Here is a 21,829-nt window from a genome sequence, read left to right as displayed (position 1 = left end):
TATTGGAATATAGTTGATTTACAATGCTGTGTTAGTTTCAGGATACAGCAAGGTGAATCAGTTATACATATACATATATCCACTCTTCTTTAGATTCTTTTCCCATATAGGCCATTACAGAGTATTGAGTAGAGTTCCCTGTGCTATACAGTACGTCCTTATTAGTTTTCTATTTTATATATAGGAGCGTGTATATGTCAATCCCAATCTCCCAATTTATCCCTCCTCCCCTTGCCCCCGGTAACCCTAAGTTTGCTTTCTACATCTGTGACTCTGTTTCGTAAATAAGTTCATTTGTACCCTTTTTTTAAGACTCCACATATAAGCTATATCATATATATTGAGTGCTTTTCAAATTTCATTTCTTAGCAGCAGAATCCTTTATTTTCCAACTGAGAGCTTACAGAACAGATAAATGTGAAGCTGCTCTTTTTCAAGCAGGAACTTCAGAATGAAGAGGCCGAACAAAACTCTTCATCTTCTCTATTCCCCCTGCAGCAGACCTTAGACTCCTCTAAGGAAACAGAGTTTGAAAATCATTGGTTTAAGTAAGGTGATCTATTAGTCCAAGTAAGGTTTTATTAAAGTGGTCATGAGTAAAACTGGCTATGAAAAAAAAGTGTCTTAATTTCTAAAGCAGGGTCCATAATCTATTCTGGTACCACTAATCAAAGTATCAAAGCTTCAACAAGTTATGACTGTCCTCCACAACAGAGGTATAAACTTGAGACTCCCTTGTCAATGAGTTCTGTTCTTTTCTGCTTCAGACATTAGTATGTGGGCTCCTAAAACTGCTTGAGGTTTTCAAACAACTAAATTCTGACTTGAAAATACCACCCACTGCTGTGGAAGGAAGGGAAGGATGCCTATTTGTAAAGAAACAGAAAAAAGTCTTTAACTTACCCAGAGCACAAGGACATTCATGAGATGGTCTATGTGTGTCCGTTTAAAAGTGGACTTTCCACTGTTCTGCATTAATTTGGTGTCTGGTCCTAAGTGAAACAGGGAGACATCACCTCTTAGAATCACTGAATATTCTCAAGAGGATTGAAATTGGGTTACAATGTACCTTTATGATCATTTAATCAGACCTCTTTCCAATGCTAGGGGATAAAGTCCCGGAGAAAGGCTCATGCTTGGTGCCAATAACTCAAAGAATGGAAAATTTGTTTCTAAGGATAATCCCAACTACTTCTGCAAAGTGCATCAATGCTTGACACCTCCCTCTCTTTGCTGCACCTTAGTCTAGTAGTTTTTCATTGATAAGTCAGAATAGGAGCCACAAGCTTCTCTCTCATCACCATCCGGTTTATTTAGCTTAGAAAAGGGATTTTCTGATAAAGAGAACTTCACCTTCTTTTGAGGAAACCCATTGCTGGCCCAGGCTCTATTTAAAGTTTCTAATTAAGAAATGGAGAGAGAAAAAGGCAATGGCAGTGATTTCTCTTGAGGTGGAAGCTTGGGAGCTGAGATTTCTCTGGAGCTGAGAGACAGAGACTCTGCATTTCTTTATGACAAGGCAGATAATAAGTAGAAATAAAGAGCTTTTTTTTCTTTTATAAGAGCTCCTATAGGAACCAACATTTTTTTTAAATTTTTATTTATTTATTTATTTTGGGCTGCATTGGGTCTCCATTGCTGTGCACGGGCTTTCTCTAGTTGCGGTGAGCAGGGGCTTCTCTTGTTGCAGAACACGGGCTCTAGTCATGCGGGCTCAGTAGTTGTGCCTCATGGGCTCTAGAGCACAGGCTCAGTAGTTGTGGCACACAGGCCCAGTTGCTCCGTGGCAATGTGGGATCTTCCTTGACCAGGGCTCAAACCCATGTCCCCTGCACTGGCAGACAGATTCTCAACCACTGCGCCACCAGGGAAGCCCTAAAGAGCTTTTAATGGCCACTGGGACTAGAGTTGGAAATTATTACCTTACTGTGGTTGTTGTCATCAATGCCCACTGTCACGGAGGGCACAGGGTGGCACAGAATCGTCCTCTGTTTTGTTTTCCAGCACTACCTTATAACTCAAGAAAATCCCTCAATAAGCATAAGGGATTATGGTTCTAAATGCCATCTCAAGATGGGCCACTGCTAATGAGCCACATGTGCCTCTTCTCTGGCATGAACACTTCATGTTGTATTCTATATTCTACATAATGACCGCTGTGTTTATTTTTTCCTCATGGGAGCAATCCACATGTATACTCTCCCCTTTCATATGTTCCCCTTTCATTTGCTAATACTATGTGCACTTCTACGCGTATACCTTCTCTTGTGTCCAGATATGTTGAGAAAGACTTATGAATGCTCTGTGGTCTTGGGACACAAAGCCTTTTCCTCTAACAAAGGCAGGGCTGATATGTTGGCAGCTCACTGCTTGGGAAAAACAGTCATTGTTTTCTTAAATTATCCATCCATCTATCCATCTACCTGCCTCCCTTTCTATCTGTCTCAAAGCCATAGTGTTCCGCTACATATCTGAGCACCATATCTGCATCCTGAAAACTAAGTACCCACCACGTGGCTACTAATGGAATCCAGCAGGCTGGGGGTCTGTGGCCCCCACGAAGACGTACCAGTAAAAATTACCAAGCCATAGCACCAATCTGTATTCCTGATGATGCAGCCTCGGAGAATCAGCCTGTCATGATCCAGGACGTAATGTTTTCCTTTATAAATCAGTATTCCTGTGAATCTGTCCAACCTGTTATTGGGAGACTCACACCTCACTTTTCCTTAAAAAAAAAAAAAAAAAAAAAAGAAGGAATAAGAGTCCTGACTCTGTAATCTTAATTCTTTCCTAACAGGACAGAGGAGGCTTAACAGAAAAGAGGAAAGAACATCCTCTTTTCAAAAGATACACACATCTTTTGCCTATCCTTTCTCAGCCGCTGCCCATTTCTCACCAGGCAGACAAGGGGTTCTGGGCATCAAAGAAGAGTAATTTTGTGACATGGGTCATCCAGAGAGAGAACAACCCACATGATAACCTATCACCATCAGTACTTCTAGATCAAATGAGCTGAATCTGAAGAAATTTTAAAACTACTTAAAGCAAACCTAGTATTTTTTTCAAAATGGAAATAATTTGACTTTTTCATGATTACTAAAGTAAAATATGCCCATTGTAAATACATATACAACATTAAAAGGAGAAAGTAAAATTCACCCACTGCCTCGAAATAAGCACTATTAGACTTCTGTAGTACATCCTTCCAAGTTTTTTTCTATACATGTACTCATAAACAGACATATGTTTCCAAAAACAGGTTTATGTTACATATACTATGCATAGTGTATTGCAATCTTTTTTCACTTATTAATATGTTGTGAATATTTTTCCATGTGAATAAATATCAACTTACACATCGTTTTTAATAAGTTATGTAGAATTCACTGTATGGATGTACCACACTTTAACCAGACATCTACTAATAAAAATTTGGGTTGGCAAACCTATTTCCTAACTCACCATCAAAGGCAGACAGCAGCTTCAGGTTGTCTTCCATCTCACTGGTAACTGAGATGGCTTGCTTCACTTTCAAGTTGGTTTCACTAGAGTAAAGAATGCACATACATAACAGCAGCACAGGTCCAATTTCTCCTACTTTAGAAAACAGTTGTTGCCAATAGAGCTTGGGCCATGAGAGTCACTCCCACTGTTATCCTCTCTCAAGAAAAGTATTGAGGTGGGATGGTTCTACAGGGAAGCTGAGTATTAGCCCACTTGTTCCCCTCTCTCCCTGAAACACATATCAACTACTTTAACCAACCTATGAGATCTTGCGGGTCAGATGCTCTAGAAAAGCTGAAGAAACATCACAAGACAACCTGGAGGGGGTACCTGCTCCCTTCAAGAATAAGGAGCAGGTCCTGGTAAGAATGTGCATATACCTCCAAGTAAACATACTCCTCATCTCATAAATATTTACAGGATCCATGAAGGGATCCCACTTAACCATTTGCTGATACAAGAATGCACAGAGACAGAAGTAAAAAAGAAGCCACATTTCAGAAAGTTTGTGGGCATGAAGAGGAATAGCTGTAAGGATGCAGATTGACACAAAACTCCACAGGACAAGCTCTCTGAAGATGGTCTCTATACTCCGAAGATCTTAGCTTTTGCACGTTAATGAATTTCTACCTTAAATCCTTTCTAGAACATGGTTTATCAGTACATAATTACCTCCATATTCATTTCCCCTGCCCTGGAAACTCTGGAACTATATTCTGAAATTTTACAGTTCTGTTAACGTCTTTCTTACCACTCAGCATTACTGAATACAGATAGTCAGACAGAATGTCTCCAGTTTAGAGATGGAGAATACAGAGTTTATTTGCCCAGATTCTACACCAGTGGATGCTAAATTATTGGTGTCAAGAGCTCAGCCTTAGACTTGAGGTCCCAAGAGTCTGGCCTCCTATCTTATCTAGATATTTCTAGCCTCTTTTAGCCTTCATTCTCTGCATCATGTTCTCCCTCAGTGAGAAATCACTCTAAGCTGGCTCAGCCATCTTAATGGACTATCAGGAGGGAACACTCACCCGTCCAGTTCTGCTGTTTCTATATATGTCAGACTGTAGGGCTCACTGCTAGAGAGTAATAGTATATCAGCCTGTGGTCAGAAAAGTCAGAGAAGATAAGGAAGGCAGGAAGGTACACTTTTAACATTACAGTGTGACAAAAGCAATTACCTCAGGAACAGATGTTCATCTTAAGAATATTATAGACATTTGGTTTACTTTCTTTGCCTAGGACCCATCACTGCTACCACACCCCCCCTCTCCAAAAACTAGTCATATTTTACCTGTAGCTGTGGTGAGAAATGGACAAGAACAAACTTCTTACCACAGGAGATGTTGATCTCTGGATGCAAAGTGAGGAAGGTGAAGGCCACCAAAAGGAGTGGTCACAGAAGTTGCTAAAAGGGTTCCTATTCAAGCCAAAAGAGAAAAAGCCACAGCCCAAAGAGGTACTCACCGTGACAACCTGATTATTTTCTAGTTTTATTATATCTCCCACTTGGACATTCATCCATTTGTCTGTCACTATCCTGCAAGAAAGTGAGCCTTGAATGCCTGCATGCCTGCTCTGAGAATTTCCCCACAGCCCTGTTTTGACAATCAAGAAGAAAAAAAAAAAAAGCTGAGATGAACTCAAGGCTCAAGGGAGGACCAAACTGGGTTTGGTCTGATACTCCTTGCTACAATTAAGAATGGGGCCCATTTCTCTTGACTTAAGGCTATAAGAGTTTTCTAAAACTCTATAAAGGTATATGTAGACATACATGCACATAATTTTTCTTTAAGTAAAAGCAATATATGCATATGGTAAAAAAAAAAAACATTTCAAATAATTAAGAAGTATGTAAGGACTTCCCTGGTGGCGCAGTGGTTAAGAATCTGCCAACAATGCAGGGGACACAGGTTCGAGCCCTGGTCCGGGAAGATCCCACATGCTGCAGAGCAACTAAGCCCGTGCGCCACAACTACTGAACCTGCGCTCTAGAGCCCGTGAGCCACAACTACTAAAGCCCACGTGCCTAGAGCTCGTGCTCCACAACAAGAGAAGCCACCGCAATTAGAAGCCCACGCACCACAATGACGAGTAGCCCCCGCTTGCTGCAACTAGAGAAAGCCCGTGCACAGAAACGAAGACCCAATGCAGCCAAGAGTAAATTAAAAAAAAAAAAATGTAAAAGGAAAAAGTAAAGTCTCTTCTCTCCCCAGATTTTAGTTTTGCTTCCCCCTAGGTAGCCACTGTGAGTAATTTTTTGCAATTCTTTAGAGAAAATATCAATCCATATAATCATATACAAGATAAACATTTAAAAATTACATAATAGATACATAATTTTCTGTACTTTGCATTTTTCATTTAATAATATATCTGGGAGAACACTTATAGAAGATGTGGCTCATTCCTCTTGATAGCTAAAAAATGTGGCTTTTAACTAAAGATGTGCTTGTAGCCAGAAATGCTGAGAAATTAAAGTGACAGAAATCACAACCTGAAAAACAAATTTTTTTTCAGTAGTAGCTCTGCTCAAACTCATGTGCTCTAGAAAAAGAAAGCCACTTTTTGGAATATAGACAACTCACCTCAAGTGTTACATCAGTCAGACATTCACTGGCTTACAAAGTCTAACCACTAGGGCCCTGCTAGTGAACTCCTACTCTAAAACCTCTCTATGACAAATTCTTCTCTAATCTTATAAAATCCAAGTGCTCAAGCTCCTTGGGAAGTTCATTTGACTAAATTCATTTGGTAACTCCCTAGCCTTGCAAATTTCTTATACACTCAGCTTTACCTTTTCTTTCTACTTCTATTACCTTCCTTTCTTTTTTAATTTTCTTTTTAATCACAACTGACTTTTTTGGTGGTATCTTATGAGAGGCTTCAACAGACCAAAACACTTAGGGAAATAATCCACCATGAGTAAGAATCAGCAGACACAATAAATAACAGAATTAGATGCCCAAGCATGTCACATAATAGAATCATAAGATTAAAACTATAGCTGCCGCAGAGCACAGGGAGATCAGCTCGGTGCTTTGTGACCGCCTGGAGGGGTGGGATGGGGAGGGTGGGAGGGAGGGAGATGCATGAGGGAAGGGATGTGGGAACAGATGTATATGTATGACTGATTCACTTTGTTATAAAGCAGAAACTAATTAAAAAAATAAATAAATAAACTTAAAAAAAAAAAAACAAAAAACAAAAAACTATAGCTGCTGGTATATATACAATGAAATACTATTCAGCCATAAAAAAGAATTAAATTTTGTCATTTGCAACAAGGATGGACTTGGAGGGTATTATGCTAAGTGAAATAAGTCAGACAGAGAAAGACAAATACTGTATGATATCACTTATATGTGGAATCTAAAAAATACAACAAACTAGTGAATATAAAAAAAAAGAAACAGACACACAGATAAAGAACAAACTAGTGGTTACCAGTGGGGAGAGGCAATATAGGGGTAGGGGATTAAGAGGTACAAACTATCACATATAAAATAAGCTATAAGGATATATTGTACAACATGGGGAATATAGACAATATTTTATAATACTATAAATGGAGTATAACCTTTAAAAATTGTGAATCACTGTATTGTACACCTGTAACTTGTATAATGTTGAACATCAACTATACTTCAATTTAAAAAATATGTTTTTAAAATATAGCTCCTGGGTATTCTGTAAGGTCACCATGAAAAAAGACTGGACCTCAATCTTGAATTCTTTCAGATTTGTGCTTTTTGCAATCATGATTCTGCAAACACTGGTCACTTTTCCTTTCATACAATCTCTATTTGTTGAATTCTTTCCCATCCCTTAAGGCCCAGCACAAATATCACCTCTTCCAGAAAGTCTTCCTTGATTCCTTTAGCCAGCTATGATTGCTCATTTTTATTAATTCCTATGATAATTTTTTGTGCCTCTTATGATAATCTTCACATATTGCCTTATATAGAAATCATGCCTGTCTCCCTCTATTCCTGCCAAAGGTAAATTGCTCGAATTTTGCAGGAACCCACAAAAAATACAAACATTGACCTAATACTTTAGATAGATATGACCAAACACTACAGCAATGGAGTCAACACCAATATTTTCTTTAGATTGCTAACAAAAAGATGTCCTAACCAAAGGCTACAGTAGAATGGTCAATAAGCCATGTAGAGTCGATTGATGTTCTAAAGACAGGTGTCTCCATGCTGACCACTGTACTAGTAATAACCACTTGCATATTAATACCATGTCATAATTTATTAATTGCTTTAATATATATTATTTGTTTTCATTTTCATAAGCATCCTCTAAGGTAGAGAATATTATCTTCACTTTATAGATAAGAAATATGAGGCCCAGAGACGTCTGAGGTCACATAGGAAGTTTAGGGCATACTAGATCTAGAAACAAATTCTTCTTATGTCCAACCTGAGGCTCTTTTCACTGTCCTGAATCACTTTTGCAAAGCACCCAGCACATCAAGTTTTAGCAAGGCCAATCCTCTCCCAGAGTTGGTCCAACCTAAACTGGCTTCCCTAGGACTTACCTGCCATCCATCAGCAGCAGAACAGAACGACTGTTGACTTGATTGTCGTTTTGGTGCCTTTTCTAAAATTACACAAGAAAAAGTTCAGGAGATAGACATAAAGCAAACTGCATGTAGAAGGTTAATATTTTGCAGTATTATTCAATGTAGTTCCCCTTCTTTGTAATTCTCCCTCACTCACCTCCTTCACCCTCCCAACCCCAAGTCCTTCTACCATAAAAACCAGGCCAAGAAGCTGATTGTCTCTGAGAAGCTGCGGATGGAGGTCAGAAAAAGAACCAAGAGAGAAGAAAGAGACAAAACCTTGGCTTTAATATCAAGAGCCAAAGCCTGGGGTAATGAGAACAAACAACTTACGTCAAAAGCCACAGAGGAGAGAATGCAAAATGAGGGGTAGAATTAGAACCTCATATACCTTGGTAGGCGCAGGGAAGTTAAGTATTCACAAGCATACAGCTACCCTCACCCCCAACCATAGTCAGCATAAGAAGCTTCTACCATGGACGCAGTGAGGAAAGAGGAATAGAGGTCCATTCAAAGACCAAATAAGAAGGTGACAAATAAGGGTATGTCCTGATGCTACGACTCACACAAATCCCCTCCTTCCAGTTGAGATTACTCCCTGCGAAAAGGGTAGGACTGGGAAGAGGGCAGAAAGAATCCTGAATTTGTCAGTTTATCCTAAAGAGACTGAGTTCTAAACCAGAAGTAACTAGGTGGGTTATCCTGAATTGGCAAGTTTACTTTTCAGCTTTCATTAAAAAGGGTTGAGATGGTGAGGTGCTGGTTATGAGCTACATTGAGTTTAGTTATAGAATATTAAGTCATATTTTTGCACACCTGAGTTATGACTGAAATTTCAACCACTATATGTGCTAATTCTGGTTTTAAAGAGTTACAGAGTTAAAGAGCTGGAGAAACACCCTGCTCTCAAACTTTGGTATAAAAGTCTATCCTGTCAAAATCAGAAGGACTCTCTTAGGGAAGCTTCAAGCAGGTCAACAGGATGGACTTCCCAAATCCCACTAGTAGGCATAGTGCTGGTTCCTCACCCTCACCCTTCCTTGCTGGGCCTGCTGTAAAGAAGCAAAGAGGAAGCCATGCAGCACTCACTGAAAGCCAGTTTCTCCCTCCAAGGCCAGGAAAGGAGTCAGCCTCTGTAATGTCATGATCTTTCTAAAACCAGAGGGTTGCTAGCTATGTGTACCTGATAGAACTGAAAGTTGGCAAGGGAAATAAGGGAGAGTTGGAGAGAAGAGGAATGTGGAAAGGGGAGATAAGAGCAGGAGAAAGCAGGGGGGACAGAGGGAGGAGGGAAGAGGAATATAAAAATGGGAGAAGGGTGAATGGAGAAAGAAGGATGAGAGCAAACCCAGAGAGGGCTAACTGAAGGAAGAGGTGGGTTATTAAAAAGGAGATGGAAGGAAACCTGGAAAAAGGTGGCAGTAGGAAGAAAGAGAAAGGCCTTGCATTACCCCTTTCTGGCCATGTATGGCTCACCAATCTTGGGCTTAAGGGAATTTCATATTCCCCTGGGATGGATAAGGACATAGGGAAAGGAAACACCTCTTTCCTTTCAGTGCTTCTTCCTAGCAAAAGGTACTCCTGGGGAGTCCTTCTTGCCCCCCACAGCCTGACTAGGTACAGTGAGAGACTAGAGGCCCAGGAAGCCACTTCACCACGTCGTCGATGGCATCTTTCACTGCTGTTATGGACAGCACCACCATTAGGGGTACCGCAGTCGTGTACCATGCCAAGGAGGAGATCTGGGGAATCAACTGAAAGAGGGACGGGGAGAGAAACTTGGGTCAAAAAACTTAAAGGACAGTGTATTCCCTCCCAATCCCCACCCCACCACCATTTCCCCCTCCCTAGATTTATAATAAATTCAACTATCCTAGTTGCTTTCCATTGCTGTAGCCTCCAAACAACCACCCAAATATCAGGAAACACTTCCTAAGAAAGGATTAAAGAAGAGGAGATAGTAAATTGCCATGTATCTGTCCTGAACTCTCATGCCTTTGTCTTGATGGCAAAGAGCCATTTCTACTCTGATAATGAAGGTGCTGGGGGTAGGGCTATAAGAGTGGACACGGGAAAACCACATAACCTCCCACACCCCTCTAGCACAAGGGGAAATGAGATGATCCGTCTCTTTCTCCTAACTTGTGCCTACCCTGCTCGGCTTCCTTGCCCTGTGCTTGTGTTCTAAACCATTCTCCTCCCTCAGCACTGCCGTGTGTTAACTTTCTGTCAGGGAGGCTGGGACAAGAAGGAGGAATGGGATGGCAGCTGAGGTCGGGGTGAAGAGTCAGGTCTGTGGCCTTTTATGGTTAAGCTGAACTGTGGCCATGCAGCCATGATGAGGGAGCACCCCTTACTCGGGACTTGGCGACCTTGTCCCCTTCCTCTTGTAGAAGCTTGTTTCACGCTGGCTAATCCTGACCACAGCTACTCTAGGAGACTGGCCTGAGACTCCAGCCATCCATTTGCCTGTTATCTAAAGAGAGAAGACATCTCTCAGTTTAAGGAGGAGAAGGACTGATTACATAACCTGACCCCAGAGAGGCTGATAAAATACTTTGTGGAAAAGGCTCTAAAAGGCAATACCTGTAGGAAAAGCAAAAAGAGGAAATATGCATTTGCAAGTCTCTGGAACTGTTCAAACAGGTTCATAGGCAAGAAGTTAAAGGCATTATATTTTGAGGTCTTGATGCTATTGTTCTGTGAGTAAAAGAACACAAGCACAATTAGACGAATGAAAGACCCCACCTCCCAGTCTTAACAAACAGGACCAAGACCACTTCATAAAACAGGAAAAAGCCACAGCTCCCCCACATAGTGGGGGAAGGAGGGAAGAAGTGTTTTTCTCCCAACCCCCTTTTCTTTGAGGCGTAGAGTATGCAAAGTTGGCAGAGCTGATCAATGTGTGACATTTTTAGGAGGGGCAGGATTTATTTATGCCCTGAATAGAATTCTTTGTTTATTGATGCCATTGATAATAATGATGATAATAAAATCAACAACAATAAAAACTTACACTTATTGAATAGTTACTATGTATAAAGCACTATTCTAAGCATTTTATATGGAGCATCTTATTTAATTCTCACAACAACCATATGAAGGGAGTAATATACTATCAACTTTTGAGGATGCAGAAATTGAGGCACCGAGGTTAATTTATTTGCCCAAGACCACACAGTTACTTCCAGAGTTGAGATTGTGCTGTCCCCTGAGCCCCAGTTCACTTGTACAGCCATCCAAATGCTTTTTTTTTTCTTAGAATCAGAAATCTCTCAGTTTCATCTTACCCTATGACCCAAGGTCCTTCTCAGCCCTAAATAGCAGGCAAGTTTGCCATTTGTGTTAGCTCCACTCAGAGCTCTCTAATGAAGCTTTTCTTAGCCTGGCAAACCCATTTTGTTGTGCCTTTACATGTTGCTTTCAATGCTGAAGGATATCAGATGCCAAAAGCAAATTACTGTCTTTCAACCTTAGCCCACTGAAGGTTCCTACACTGGTTGCTGTCAGCATTGGAGACTCACTTGCCCCTTAACTGTCCTGACAGAGGTCTGAATAGTTTTGGCCTACATCTGAGCTATTATTTTGCTGAGTGAAAATGGGAACTTGCTGCCTCTTCAGTCCTGATCTCAAGATGTTGACAAGACCATCTTACTTTCTACTTTGGGGTCTTCAGTCGTTTGACCTAAGATGTGAGAGTTTGAATCTAAGAGCTCAAGAAAAGCAGAAGAATGAGACCAAATAATCCCCTAAAGACAGGGCTTCTCCCCCACCGTCTCCATCTATGGGGCCTAATGAAAGAATAAACCCACCTGCAGTCCTGAAATACAGATACTGCTCAAGTGTGAAGAATCTCTTGCTGGGTCCTGCCTTGGGAAGATATCTGAACTCTTCTGTCAGAGAACCAACATCATTCTGTACTAAGGCCAAAACTTGCCTTGGAAGGCTAAATAGGCTACCCAGTCAAGCCTTGCCTAAGGTCTATTTCCCTAGGGAAGGGAAGCTGGTCAAACATTTTAGCACTTAGGAGTTTAAAGATCCAAGTTAAACCTAGGATTTCCTTCATGTTTCTCCATGATTTTCCAATTAATGATCAATCAAACACTATACATTTCTCAAGGTTTGCTCTGTTCACAGCTCTATTATGGGCTATACTAGTAGAGGCTGAAAAAAGAGTTAAACAAGATCTATCCTGGAGAGCTCACAGGTATGTCTTGAAAGGAGTTCTAACTAAATGACCTCTAAGGTCCTTTCTAGCTCTGAGAGTAGGTTATTCTAACACAGAAATAGTTTTCTTTGATCATAAGATACTCTGAATTTCTTGGTGTCTAAGTCCAGACGACTCTGATACTTGGATCCAAAGTTCTTTTGATCTTTTGCCTTACTGAAGCAGCTGGCTTTCATTACTGATTTTCCATTTGATTTTATAGTTAATGTATTTCAGGTTTCTATTCATTTGGGTCGCATTTGTTTAGAAAACAAAGACAAAGCTATCCCGATTCTGTCTCAAGATAAACATATCAGTACTTCTTTACTAACTTGGCAACTACAGTGTTTTGTTTTATTCTTAAATGTCAAACCAGAAGCAATATCTCAAGAATGTAGAACATCTGCTTAACTATGAAATTCCTCAGTGTTTGGTTCTTTTGGCATGATAGAGGTGGCAGATTTTGGTTTGAGCTATTTATTTATTTGGGCAGGCGTACCTGTTTGACTGTTAAAGCGGGGTATAGAGAACAGAAGGCCAAGTATATAATGAGAATCAGTAGTTAGGGGATTGAGAAGAGGAAAAGGAATAGGAATGGAAGTAATTAGAGAAATAGGATGAAAATGAGCAATGGGTAGGCAGGGAAATGAAATGGTTGTTAAGTACATAATAGTCAAACCTGTTTATTTATTCATCAGCTATCCAGCATATGTTTATTGAATGCCATTTATGTGCCAAATATTGTGATGGAAACAGTAGTTACAGAGATGAATGAAACTTGTACCCTTTTGTCAAGGGGTAATAGTTTCTTGATGAAAGAAAACTAACATTTTTTTCCACAACCATATTTAACTCTAACAATCACCATGTATGGTGAACATTATTATGCTCTTTTTATAGCTGAGGGAACTGAAGAAAAGAAGTTAAATAATGTGCCTAAGGATACAAGGTTAGTAAGGACTAGAGCTGTGTTCAAACCCAGGTCTGTCTGATGCCAAAACCTAGTTTTACTGCACCATAGAGCTTCTTATGTAGCTCTAGAAGGTAGAGAGGGGGAAACCTGTTCCCATGGCCATATCCTGAATATTGTTATCATCCAGAGCCTCTCTAACTCAGAAAACATAAATATCCTACAGAGACTACAAATATGTATATCTATGTATATATATTATATACTTATAGTATATATATAGTATATTATATATACTATATATATCTACATGTGCACAAAGTAACATATATGTAAACATATATGTAAAAATTGCTTGTAATTATAAAAGATTGGAAACAATCCAATGTCCATTTAAAAGGAAATGGTTACATAAACTATGCTAAATCTGCCTAGGAAATACTATGCAGTTGAAAAAAGAAGGAAAAAGCTATCATGAAATTATAATTATGAAAACAACTCCAGGACATACTGATAAGGTTCAGAATAGTTTAAGAAAGTGGGAAAATGAGAATATATATTTGTATTTGCTTTATTTGCACAAAGAAGCACTGTTGAATACACAAGAATCTAATAAAAGTGGTTCTCTATAGGGAGCAGAGATGAGGGCAAGAATAGGGTGTTGGAGCATGACTTTTAAACATATATCTTTTTATGAGTTACTTATTTATAAATAAATAAAAAAGTGAAAAAAGAATCCAATAGAAAATGGGCAAAGATCATTAACAGTAGTTTCCATAAAAAGAAATACAAAAGGCTAATTAACATGAAGAGATTATTGCTCTCACTCAAAATTAAGGAAAGATAGATAACAAAATGTCATTTTTCATCTAAGAGTCTGGCAAAGATAAAAAAGATTGATAATATCAAGTTTGGCAGGAATATGGAGAAGTGAGCAGTCTTTACTATAGGTAGAAATATAAATGGATATAATCTTTTTAGAAGGCAATCTGGCAATATGTATCAAAAATTTTAATGTGTTTTCCTTTTGACCCAGCCAATTCACTTCAAGGAAACTCTCATAATGTATATTCACACAAATGTGCCGAAGTATATGTAGTATAATGGTGTTCACTTAGGACCATTTATCATAGCAAAACACTGGAGAAATTTTTTTGGAGGGGATACCTGCATATAAATGGAGACATTTAAAATGACAATCAATAAGAAACTGGTTGAATAAATTAAGGTATATTAATACAATGGAAAACTATGCTGCTATTAAATGAATTAGGAAGGTCTATACATATTGTCAGAGAGATGTCTTAGTGAAAAAAGAAAGTTATGGAACTATGCTTTCATTTGTGCAAGCTACAGTATTTCTTTTCTAGAAGATATATATAAAACCCAAAATTTGAGACACATTCTCCCCTGAGTCTAGGTCACCAGATTAATTTGGTTTCTGAGCCCTCACTGTACCAGCCCTCATTGTATAGGAGCTTGAAAGAAAGTAGAACCTATGCTGTAGGATCTACCTCTACAAAGAATTTCCTGCCTCACTGACAACGGGGATTATTAGAGGAAAATACCAGCCCCCTCCTGAAATAGCTAGAGACCTGATACTCACCGGATATCCGAACAGACTGTTAAACTGTCTGTTGTTGGCTTGCAGATACCTCTCTTGTTCTGAAAAAGAAGAGAGAAATGATGAGAAGGATGCCTCTCTGTAGATCAGCCTGGGATGCTGGCTGCTAATGAAGACTTCACTAGCTTCTCACACTTTTTCACTGAGGATATCTGCCTACAAATAGGATTTTGTCTCTTTATTCAAAGAATCAAGAAATACAATAAAAATGGAAACCCTAAAGTGTGGAAGCTTTCTGGAGGCAAGAGGACAAGTAACTTCTGAGGAGTTCTCCACCATTAATGCTTCTAGTAATCCTAGATTATGTTTCCACAGATAACAGGCTGGTGTGCACCAACATTACTGCCAAACACAGAAACGCAGTCCTCCTTCATAAGTTAATTACAGATCCATAGTTTAAGATATCTGAGGTTCTTTCCAAGGCAGCCTTTCCTAAACTTGCTTGACTAAATTTGAATTAATAAATAATTACTGAGCATCTACTGCACAGAAACCAGTGTACTGGATGCTGTGGGGAGATAAAAAGATGAGTAAGGCAGAGTCCTGACTTCAAGGGACTTGCAATTTAGTGGAGTCAGCTTGATAACAACAACACATAACAAAATAATCACATCAAAACACATAGGTGTTACAAACTATTACAAGTAGCCCATTATTATGTTATGAAAAGTATTAAAAATGCATATTATCAATAGATCTTTCTGTCCTGAATAAAACATTCCTATAGCCTCTTCAATTCTTCATTGGTTCAACAAGCATTTACTGAGTTCTTAGCAGGTGTCAGGCCCTGTGTTATGAACACTCACGTATGAGTTTTTATGTGAACATGTTTTCATTTCTCTTGGGTATAAACATAGGAGTAGAATTGCTGGGTCATATGGTAACTCTAGTTTTAACATTTTGAGGAACTGCCAAAAGGGTTTTCACAGCAGTTGCACTATTTTACATTCTCACTGACAATGTATGAGAATTCCAATTTCTCCATATCCTTGCCAACACTTGTTATTGACTGTGTTTTTTATTTTAACCATCTTAGTGGATATGAAGTGGTATCTCATTGTGATTTTGATTTGCATGTTCATAATGACTAATGGTGACGTTGAGTATCTTTTCATGTGTTTTATTGAACATTTATATACCTTCTTTTTTTGATTTGCTTGTTTTTTTAATGAGAAAGAAAATTTTAAATTAATTAATTAATTTTGGCTGCGTTCGGTCTTTGTTGCTGCCTGAGGGCTTTAGTTGCAGCGAGCGGGGTCTACTCTTCGTTGTGTGGGCTTCTCATTGCGGTGGCTTCTCACTGCGGTGGCTTCTCCTGTTGTGGAGCACAGCCTCTATGTGCGCAGGCTTCAGTAGTTGCAGCACGTGGGCTCAGTAGTTGCGGCGCATGGGCTCTAGGGTGTGTGGGCTTCAGTAGTTGTGGTGTGCGGGCTCAGTAGCTGTGGCTTGCGGGCTCTAGAGTGCAGGCTCAGTAGTTGTGGCACACAGACTCAGTTGCTCCGTGGCATATGGGATCTTCCTAGACCAGGGATCGAATCCGTGTCCCCTGCATTGGCAGGCGGATTCTCAACCACTGCGCCACCAGGGAAGTCCTATATATCTTCTTTGGAGAAATGCCTATTCAGATTCTTTGCCCATTTTTAAACTGGGTTAATTATCTTTTTAATCACTGAGCTATGCATTCTTTATCTATTCTGAATAGAAATCAGTTATCAGATATGTGATTTGCAAATATTTTATCCCACTCTGGTTTTAAATGTCATTTTTATAACGTACTAAATTCTAACATATTGAATATAATTCTGGGTTTTCTATTAAGTTCCGTTCTATCCATCTTTAAAAATATTTTTTGAATTGAAGTACAGTTGGTTTACAATATTGTGTTAGTTTCAGGTGTACAGCAAAATTATTCAGTTACACATATATATTTTTTTCAGATTATTTTCCATTATAGCTATTACAAGATATTTAATATAATTCCCTGTACTATACAATAAATCCTTGTTGCTTATTTTATGCATAGTAGCTTTTGTTTGTTAATCCCATACTCCTAATTTATCCCTCCTTCCATTCATCTTTTTTTTTTTTTTTTTTTGCGGTACGCGGGCCTCTCTCTGTTGTGGCCTCTCCCACTGTGGAGCACAGGCTCCAGATGCGCAGGCTCAGCGGCCATGGCTCACGGGCCCAGCCGCTCCGCGGCATGTGGGATCTTCCCGGACCGGGGCACGAACCCGTGTCCCCTGCATCAGCAGGCGGACTCTCAACCACTGCGCCACCAGGGAAGCCCCCATTCATCTTTTAAAGTATGTAACTTTTTTTTTTTTTTTTTTTTTTTTTTTTTTTTGCGGTATGCGGGCCTCTCACTGTTGTGGCCTCTCCCGTTGCGGAGCACAGGCTCCGGATGCGCAGGCTCAGCGGCCATGGCTCACGGGCCCAGCCGCTCCGCGGCATATGGGATCCTCCCGGACCGGGGCACGAACCCGTATCCCCTGCATCGGCAGGCGGACTCTCAACCACTGCGCCACCAGGGAGGCCCAAAAGTATGTAACTTTTAATATAGGATAGCAAGTCTTCTTTTTTAAAGAAGACTTCTTGGCTACTCTTGTCTATTTTCTCTTCTAGATAAACTTCAGAATCATTTTGTCCAGTTTGCTCAAGATTAGAGTTTTGACTAGAGGTGAAGACAAATAAAAGTTTATTCACTAAAATTCTGTGGATGGAGTGAAAGTGGGTTATTAGAACTAAGTCAGAGCTACCTCCCATGGGAAGAACAGTCAGGTCTGGAAAATCACACTGCTTTCCTCAGGGGGCTAAGATGGTAGACTTCTGAAAGCTGAGGAGAGAGCCAATGATAAGACAGGGACTTTTATAGTTCTTCATGTAATTTCCTTTATTCCTCCTCTGGTTGTCAGCAAAAATTACTAAACATCATGAAATCAGCACAAGACTAAATTTCTTACAGAAAATATAAGGGGCCAAAGTCTGCACAATGGGCAGTGCTTGAAGTTCAGAGATTTGCACAAATTGTAGGAAGGTGAAACTGGGATGTTTACCTCCTTTTACTCAAGGATTTGAGTATACAGATTTGGAAATTACACAGATTAATCTGGAGAGAGTTGACCTTTTTGCACTATTAGTCCCCCATCCAGTAGCATACTACATCCCTGGAGGGAGACTGGTGTGCCCCCAGGAAGCCACTTCTTTGTGCATGATGATCATGTCTGTACAATCAGCTTGCTAGCAATACATAAACAAGTGGCTATAAGTCTTCCCTGGGCTAGTTTACCACCCAGCTATGCAGCTTACAGTTTGTTCTCCTGGACTAGTGTATTTCTTTCTTGTTTCATTCTTGTGATTACTAGGATCAGCTGAATAAATATAGGGGAAGTTGAGATGGGACTGATAGGATGTTTTGTTGTACTCTGTTTTGACTAGTTAGTGGCTTATTTACAATCTGGTGATACAAGAGCTTCTGCTAACCATTATAGCTTAGGTTATCCAAAGCAGTGGAACATGTATGGCTCAGATAATTTAGCTGTGTCTAGGATGTAGAGCTTCTGCATGGCCTATACTCTTTCTGCAGGGACTTTCTCAGGGGCCCAGATGGCTGCCTGATTAGGGCAGAGTACCAGGGTAGTACTGGTGTTTCTACTGACATTGAGATTTCCAATCCACGAGCAGGCTACTCTTCTACTGTGTTCATACTCAATTTGCTCAGGCATTGGTGAATAAAATCAGTCTCTCTCATGCCATTTGCCCCTCCAACCATACCCAACAGACCAGCACAGCCTCTCAATTTATTCAAAAATATTATTTTATGCCTCTTGATAAAGTTCTAATATTTTCTTATTGAATTTCACATTTCTTATTAAATTTAATCCTAGATATCACTAACTATTTTTTTTAACTTAATAAAGGTCTAACAGGTTTTCCCAGCAATTTATCTGGGTGCAACAGGCTATTCTCTCTAAGCCCAGCAACCCCAAGGGATACATGGAGTTGAGGCTCTGCAAAACAACTAAATATATACCTCCCTCTTTGAGTTTAGGAGTAAAGTAAAGCAGGTAGATCCCAAAGTTCAGAGCCTGAGTTGGTGGAGACAGATTGAGACTTCTAAGTGGGGGACGGCATTAACCAACACCTAGTTCTGGCTCTTTGATCCCCGACCTGCTATGAAAGAAAAGGAAAGTAGGATTTTCACCAGGAAGGGAAGAGCAACTGAAGGCTAGAAAGTTGGTTTTCATAAGATGCCTCTAAAAAAAGGAAAAGCAGGAACAATGAGAAAAGTGGTTAAAACTTCAGTTTGCACAACCATCTAGGAGAAGAAACTAAAAGTCCGAGAGAAAAAGAAGACAAGCTTAAGGAAAGAAGGTAGCAAGTCATGTTTGAGATAATAAAGGCAGAAAAAATTTTTGGATGAGATAATGAAAGATTAATTCAAGATTCCTCAGGGCTTGTGAATACTGTTGAGAAAAGACTGGGATGACCAAGTGCTTTCCCCATCACTTGTTAATTCAAAGTTTATTTCTGTTTGGCTGAAACAAGAGTGACAAAATGTGAATTATGGATGAGAGGTTAGAACTACAGAATATTGAAAATTAGCTTAGACAAGGAGAGTCTAGGAGATGGTCTAGTTGAAGTAGTCATGGCTATGGAATTCAAGGGGACAAACACCTAGCTCTAGCCTCTGGTGACTGTGGAAAATGCATCCTTCATTGGGAACTAAGGGTTGAGTCTACAGCCTGTTCAGCGAAGGCCTGGTTTCACAAGGACCTGTGCTGAGAGCTGGCCTGAGGGTGGTAAAAATCACTGAAATGAAAGGGTCAGACATCTTGGTGAAGCAAGGCAACTTGGTATTATAAAATGTGCAGTTGACTTAGAGTTAAAAACATGGCAGGCTTCCACAGTGGTTAAGAACATAGGAACTCGGGACTTCCCTGGTGGCGCAGTGGTTAAGAATCTGCCTGCCAATGCAGGGAATATGGGTTTGAGCCCTGGACCGGGAAGATCCCACATGCCACAGAGCAACTAAGGTCGTGCACCACAACTACTGAGCCTGCACTCTAGAGCCTGCGAGCCACAACTACTGAAGCCTGCACGCCTAGAGCCTGTGCTCCGCAACAAGGGAAGCCACCACAACGAGGAGCCTGTGCACCACAACGAAGAGTAGTCCCCGCTCACTGCCACTAGAAAAAGCCTGCGGGCAGCAATGAAGGCCCAACGCAGCCAAAAATAAATAAATAAATAAATTTATATTAAAAAAAAAAAAGACCATAGGAACCATATTCAATATCTTGTAATAACCTATAATGGAAAAATAATCTTAAAAAATATATAACTGAATCACTTTGCTGTACACCTGAAACTAACATAATATTGTAAATAAACTATATTTCAATTAAAAAAAAAAGAACATGGACAATTCGGTCAGACTTCCAGGGTTCAAATCTCAATCTTTCACTCACCAGCTATATAGCCTTGAGGAAGTTACTTAACCTTTCTGAGACTCATTTTCTTCATCTGTAAAATGAATGATAATAATACCTACTCATAAAGTTATTGTGAGGATTAATAAATTGAGGCATGCAAAGCATTTAAGAACAATTCCCAATACAACAAAAAATGCTCAGAAAATTTTAGCAGTTCTAGACTGGGCTTTGTGACTAAACTGTTAAGTGACTTAGGGCAAGTCATTTTCCATTTCTGGGCTTTAGTTTCCTCATGTGTAAAACGGGAGAGTAAAATCTACCTTATATGCTAATATGAGGGTTAAATGAGATGGTACTCATAAACTGTCTACATAATACCTGACACATCAAAAGTACTCATTAAATGATATTTTTTTTGTCCTTTATCTTATGCTATGTCAAGGAGATTCCACAAGGATCACTGATACAGTTGTCTGTGCTCAAAGTAGATTTTGAACTTTCAGATGTCTCCTGTGGATATACTAAGCTGACTCAGCCAGTAAAGAAGAAAGGGTACAAAAGCCACAGTCTAGTGATGGAAAATCCCTTGGTGGGATGTTAGTAGAAGAGAGGTGTCAAAGTAGGAGAAGCCTCTAAGTATGTACTTAAGAGTTTTGAATCAAATGCTAGAGTGAAAAACATAGCTCTTATGTAATCTTGATGTAATACAATCTCAAGTTCTAGGAGTTAAAGCTACAGAAAATTGGAGATGCACCCAGACAAGGAAATGACAGAAACTAAAAAGGAAAATGGGCTCTGTAAGAGGGAACTGGAAAAAGTGGCACACAGAAAGAAAAAGAAGCAGGAGGAAGAAGGAGGGAGGGAGAAAAAGGAAGTCAAGCCAGGTGGTCAGGAGGCAATCAGTCTTAGGAGGTTCTGAGCAAATACCTCCTTCCTCACAGTGGGAAAGCAATCACAAATAGGATTTTCCAACTAAAGACAGAAGAGCAGTGAGATGACCTTTAGGAGTGCAAGTCTCTAACCAGTATATTAGTCAAGGTCCCCTCTCCTTACACCACCAGACTCCCAGATCAATTAAGCCCAGGTGCTGGTGAGAGAAACTCAGCAATAACCCCCTGCTGTCATTCTAGATCAACAGGCCTAGGTGATTTCACCCAAGTCACTTAATGCATATGACTGAAACTTACCCATCTCTAAAAATCATTGAAGAGAGTGCCAGGGGAAGGATAACTGACCAAGTTCTGGAATTTCTGGTCAGATTAGTTGCAATCAATTTACAGTAGGAATTCTGGAATTTCTTAGATTCCAAATGATCACAATTTATCCTAGTAGTCAAAAAGCATAATGGGAACATTATAGCTATCAGTTGATTTAGCTGCCCATATGGCTTCCAGTCTTGGGTACACAAGAACATTTATATTTCATCTCTCCAGACTGCATCTCTAAGATATCTCGAGTGCAGTCACCAGATGATATTTCTATCTAAAGAATGGTACGAAGACTAGCTAAATGACATAGCTGAGAGTCATCATGGGAAAGTCCAGGGTCTGCAGTCCTGTGGAAGAGGCAGTAACTA

At 39.8% G+C, this 21,829-nt stretch overlaps 1 protein-coding gene across 1 annotated transcript in view; it reads right to left on the bottom strand.

Annotated features, from left to right (window-relative positions):
- LOC308619257 (phospholipid-transporting ATPase FetA-like) overlaps positions 1-21,829 on the bottom strand; it is a gene marked incomplete at its 5' end in the record, with an annotated part of 72,293 nt that overhangs the window by 42,076 nt on the left and 8,388 nt on the right. The window contains 9 exons of the mRNA XM_081237886.1: positions 904-992; positions 2,570-2,728; positions 3,466-3,548; positions 4,539-4,609; positions 4,843-4,927; positions 8,060-8,121; positions 9,739-9,837; positions 10,670-10,783; positions 14,807-14,865. Of these exons, the coding sequence (XP_081094012.1) occupies positions 904-992; positions 2,570-2,728; positions 3,466-3,548; positions 4,539-4,609; positions 4,843-4,927; positions 8,060-8,121; positions 9,739-9,837; positions 10,670-10,783; positions 14,807-14,865 (821 nt within the window). The remainder of the gene's footprint in view (positions 1-903; positions 993-2,569; positions 2,729-3,465; positions 3,549-4,538; positions 4,610-4,842; positions 4,928-8,059; positions 8,122-9,738; positions 9,838-10,669; positions 10,784-14,806; positions 14,866-21,829) is intronic.

The sequence above is a fragment of the Mesoplodon bidens genome (genome assembly GCF_964165515.1).
Source record: "Mesoplodon bidens genome assembly, chromosome: 6".
In the NCBI taxonomy this organism is placed as follows: domain Eukaryota; kingdom Metazoa; phylum Chordata; class Mammalia; order Artiodactyla; family Ziphiidae; genus Mesoplodon; species Mesoplodon bidens.
The sequence above is the reverse complement of the archived record's forward strand: the minus strand, read 5'-3'. Positions and strand labels throughout refer to the sequence as shown.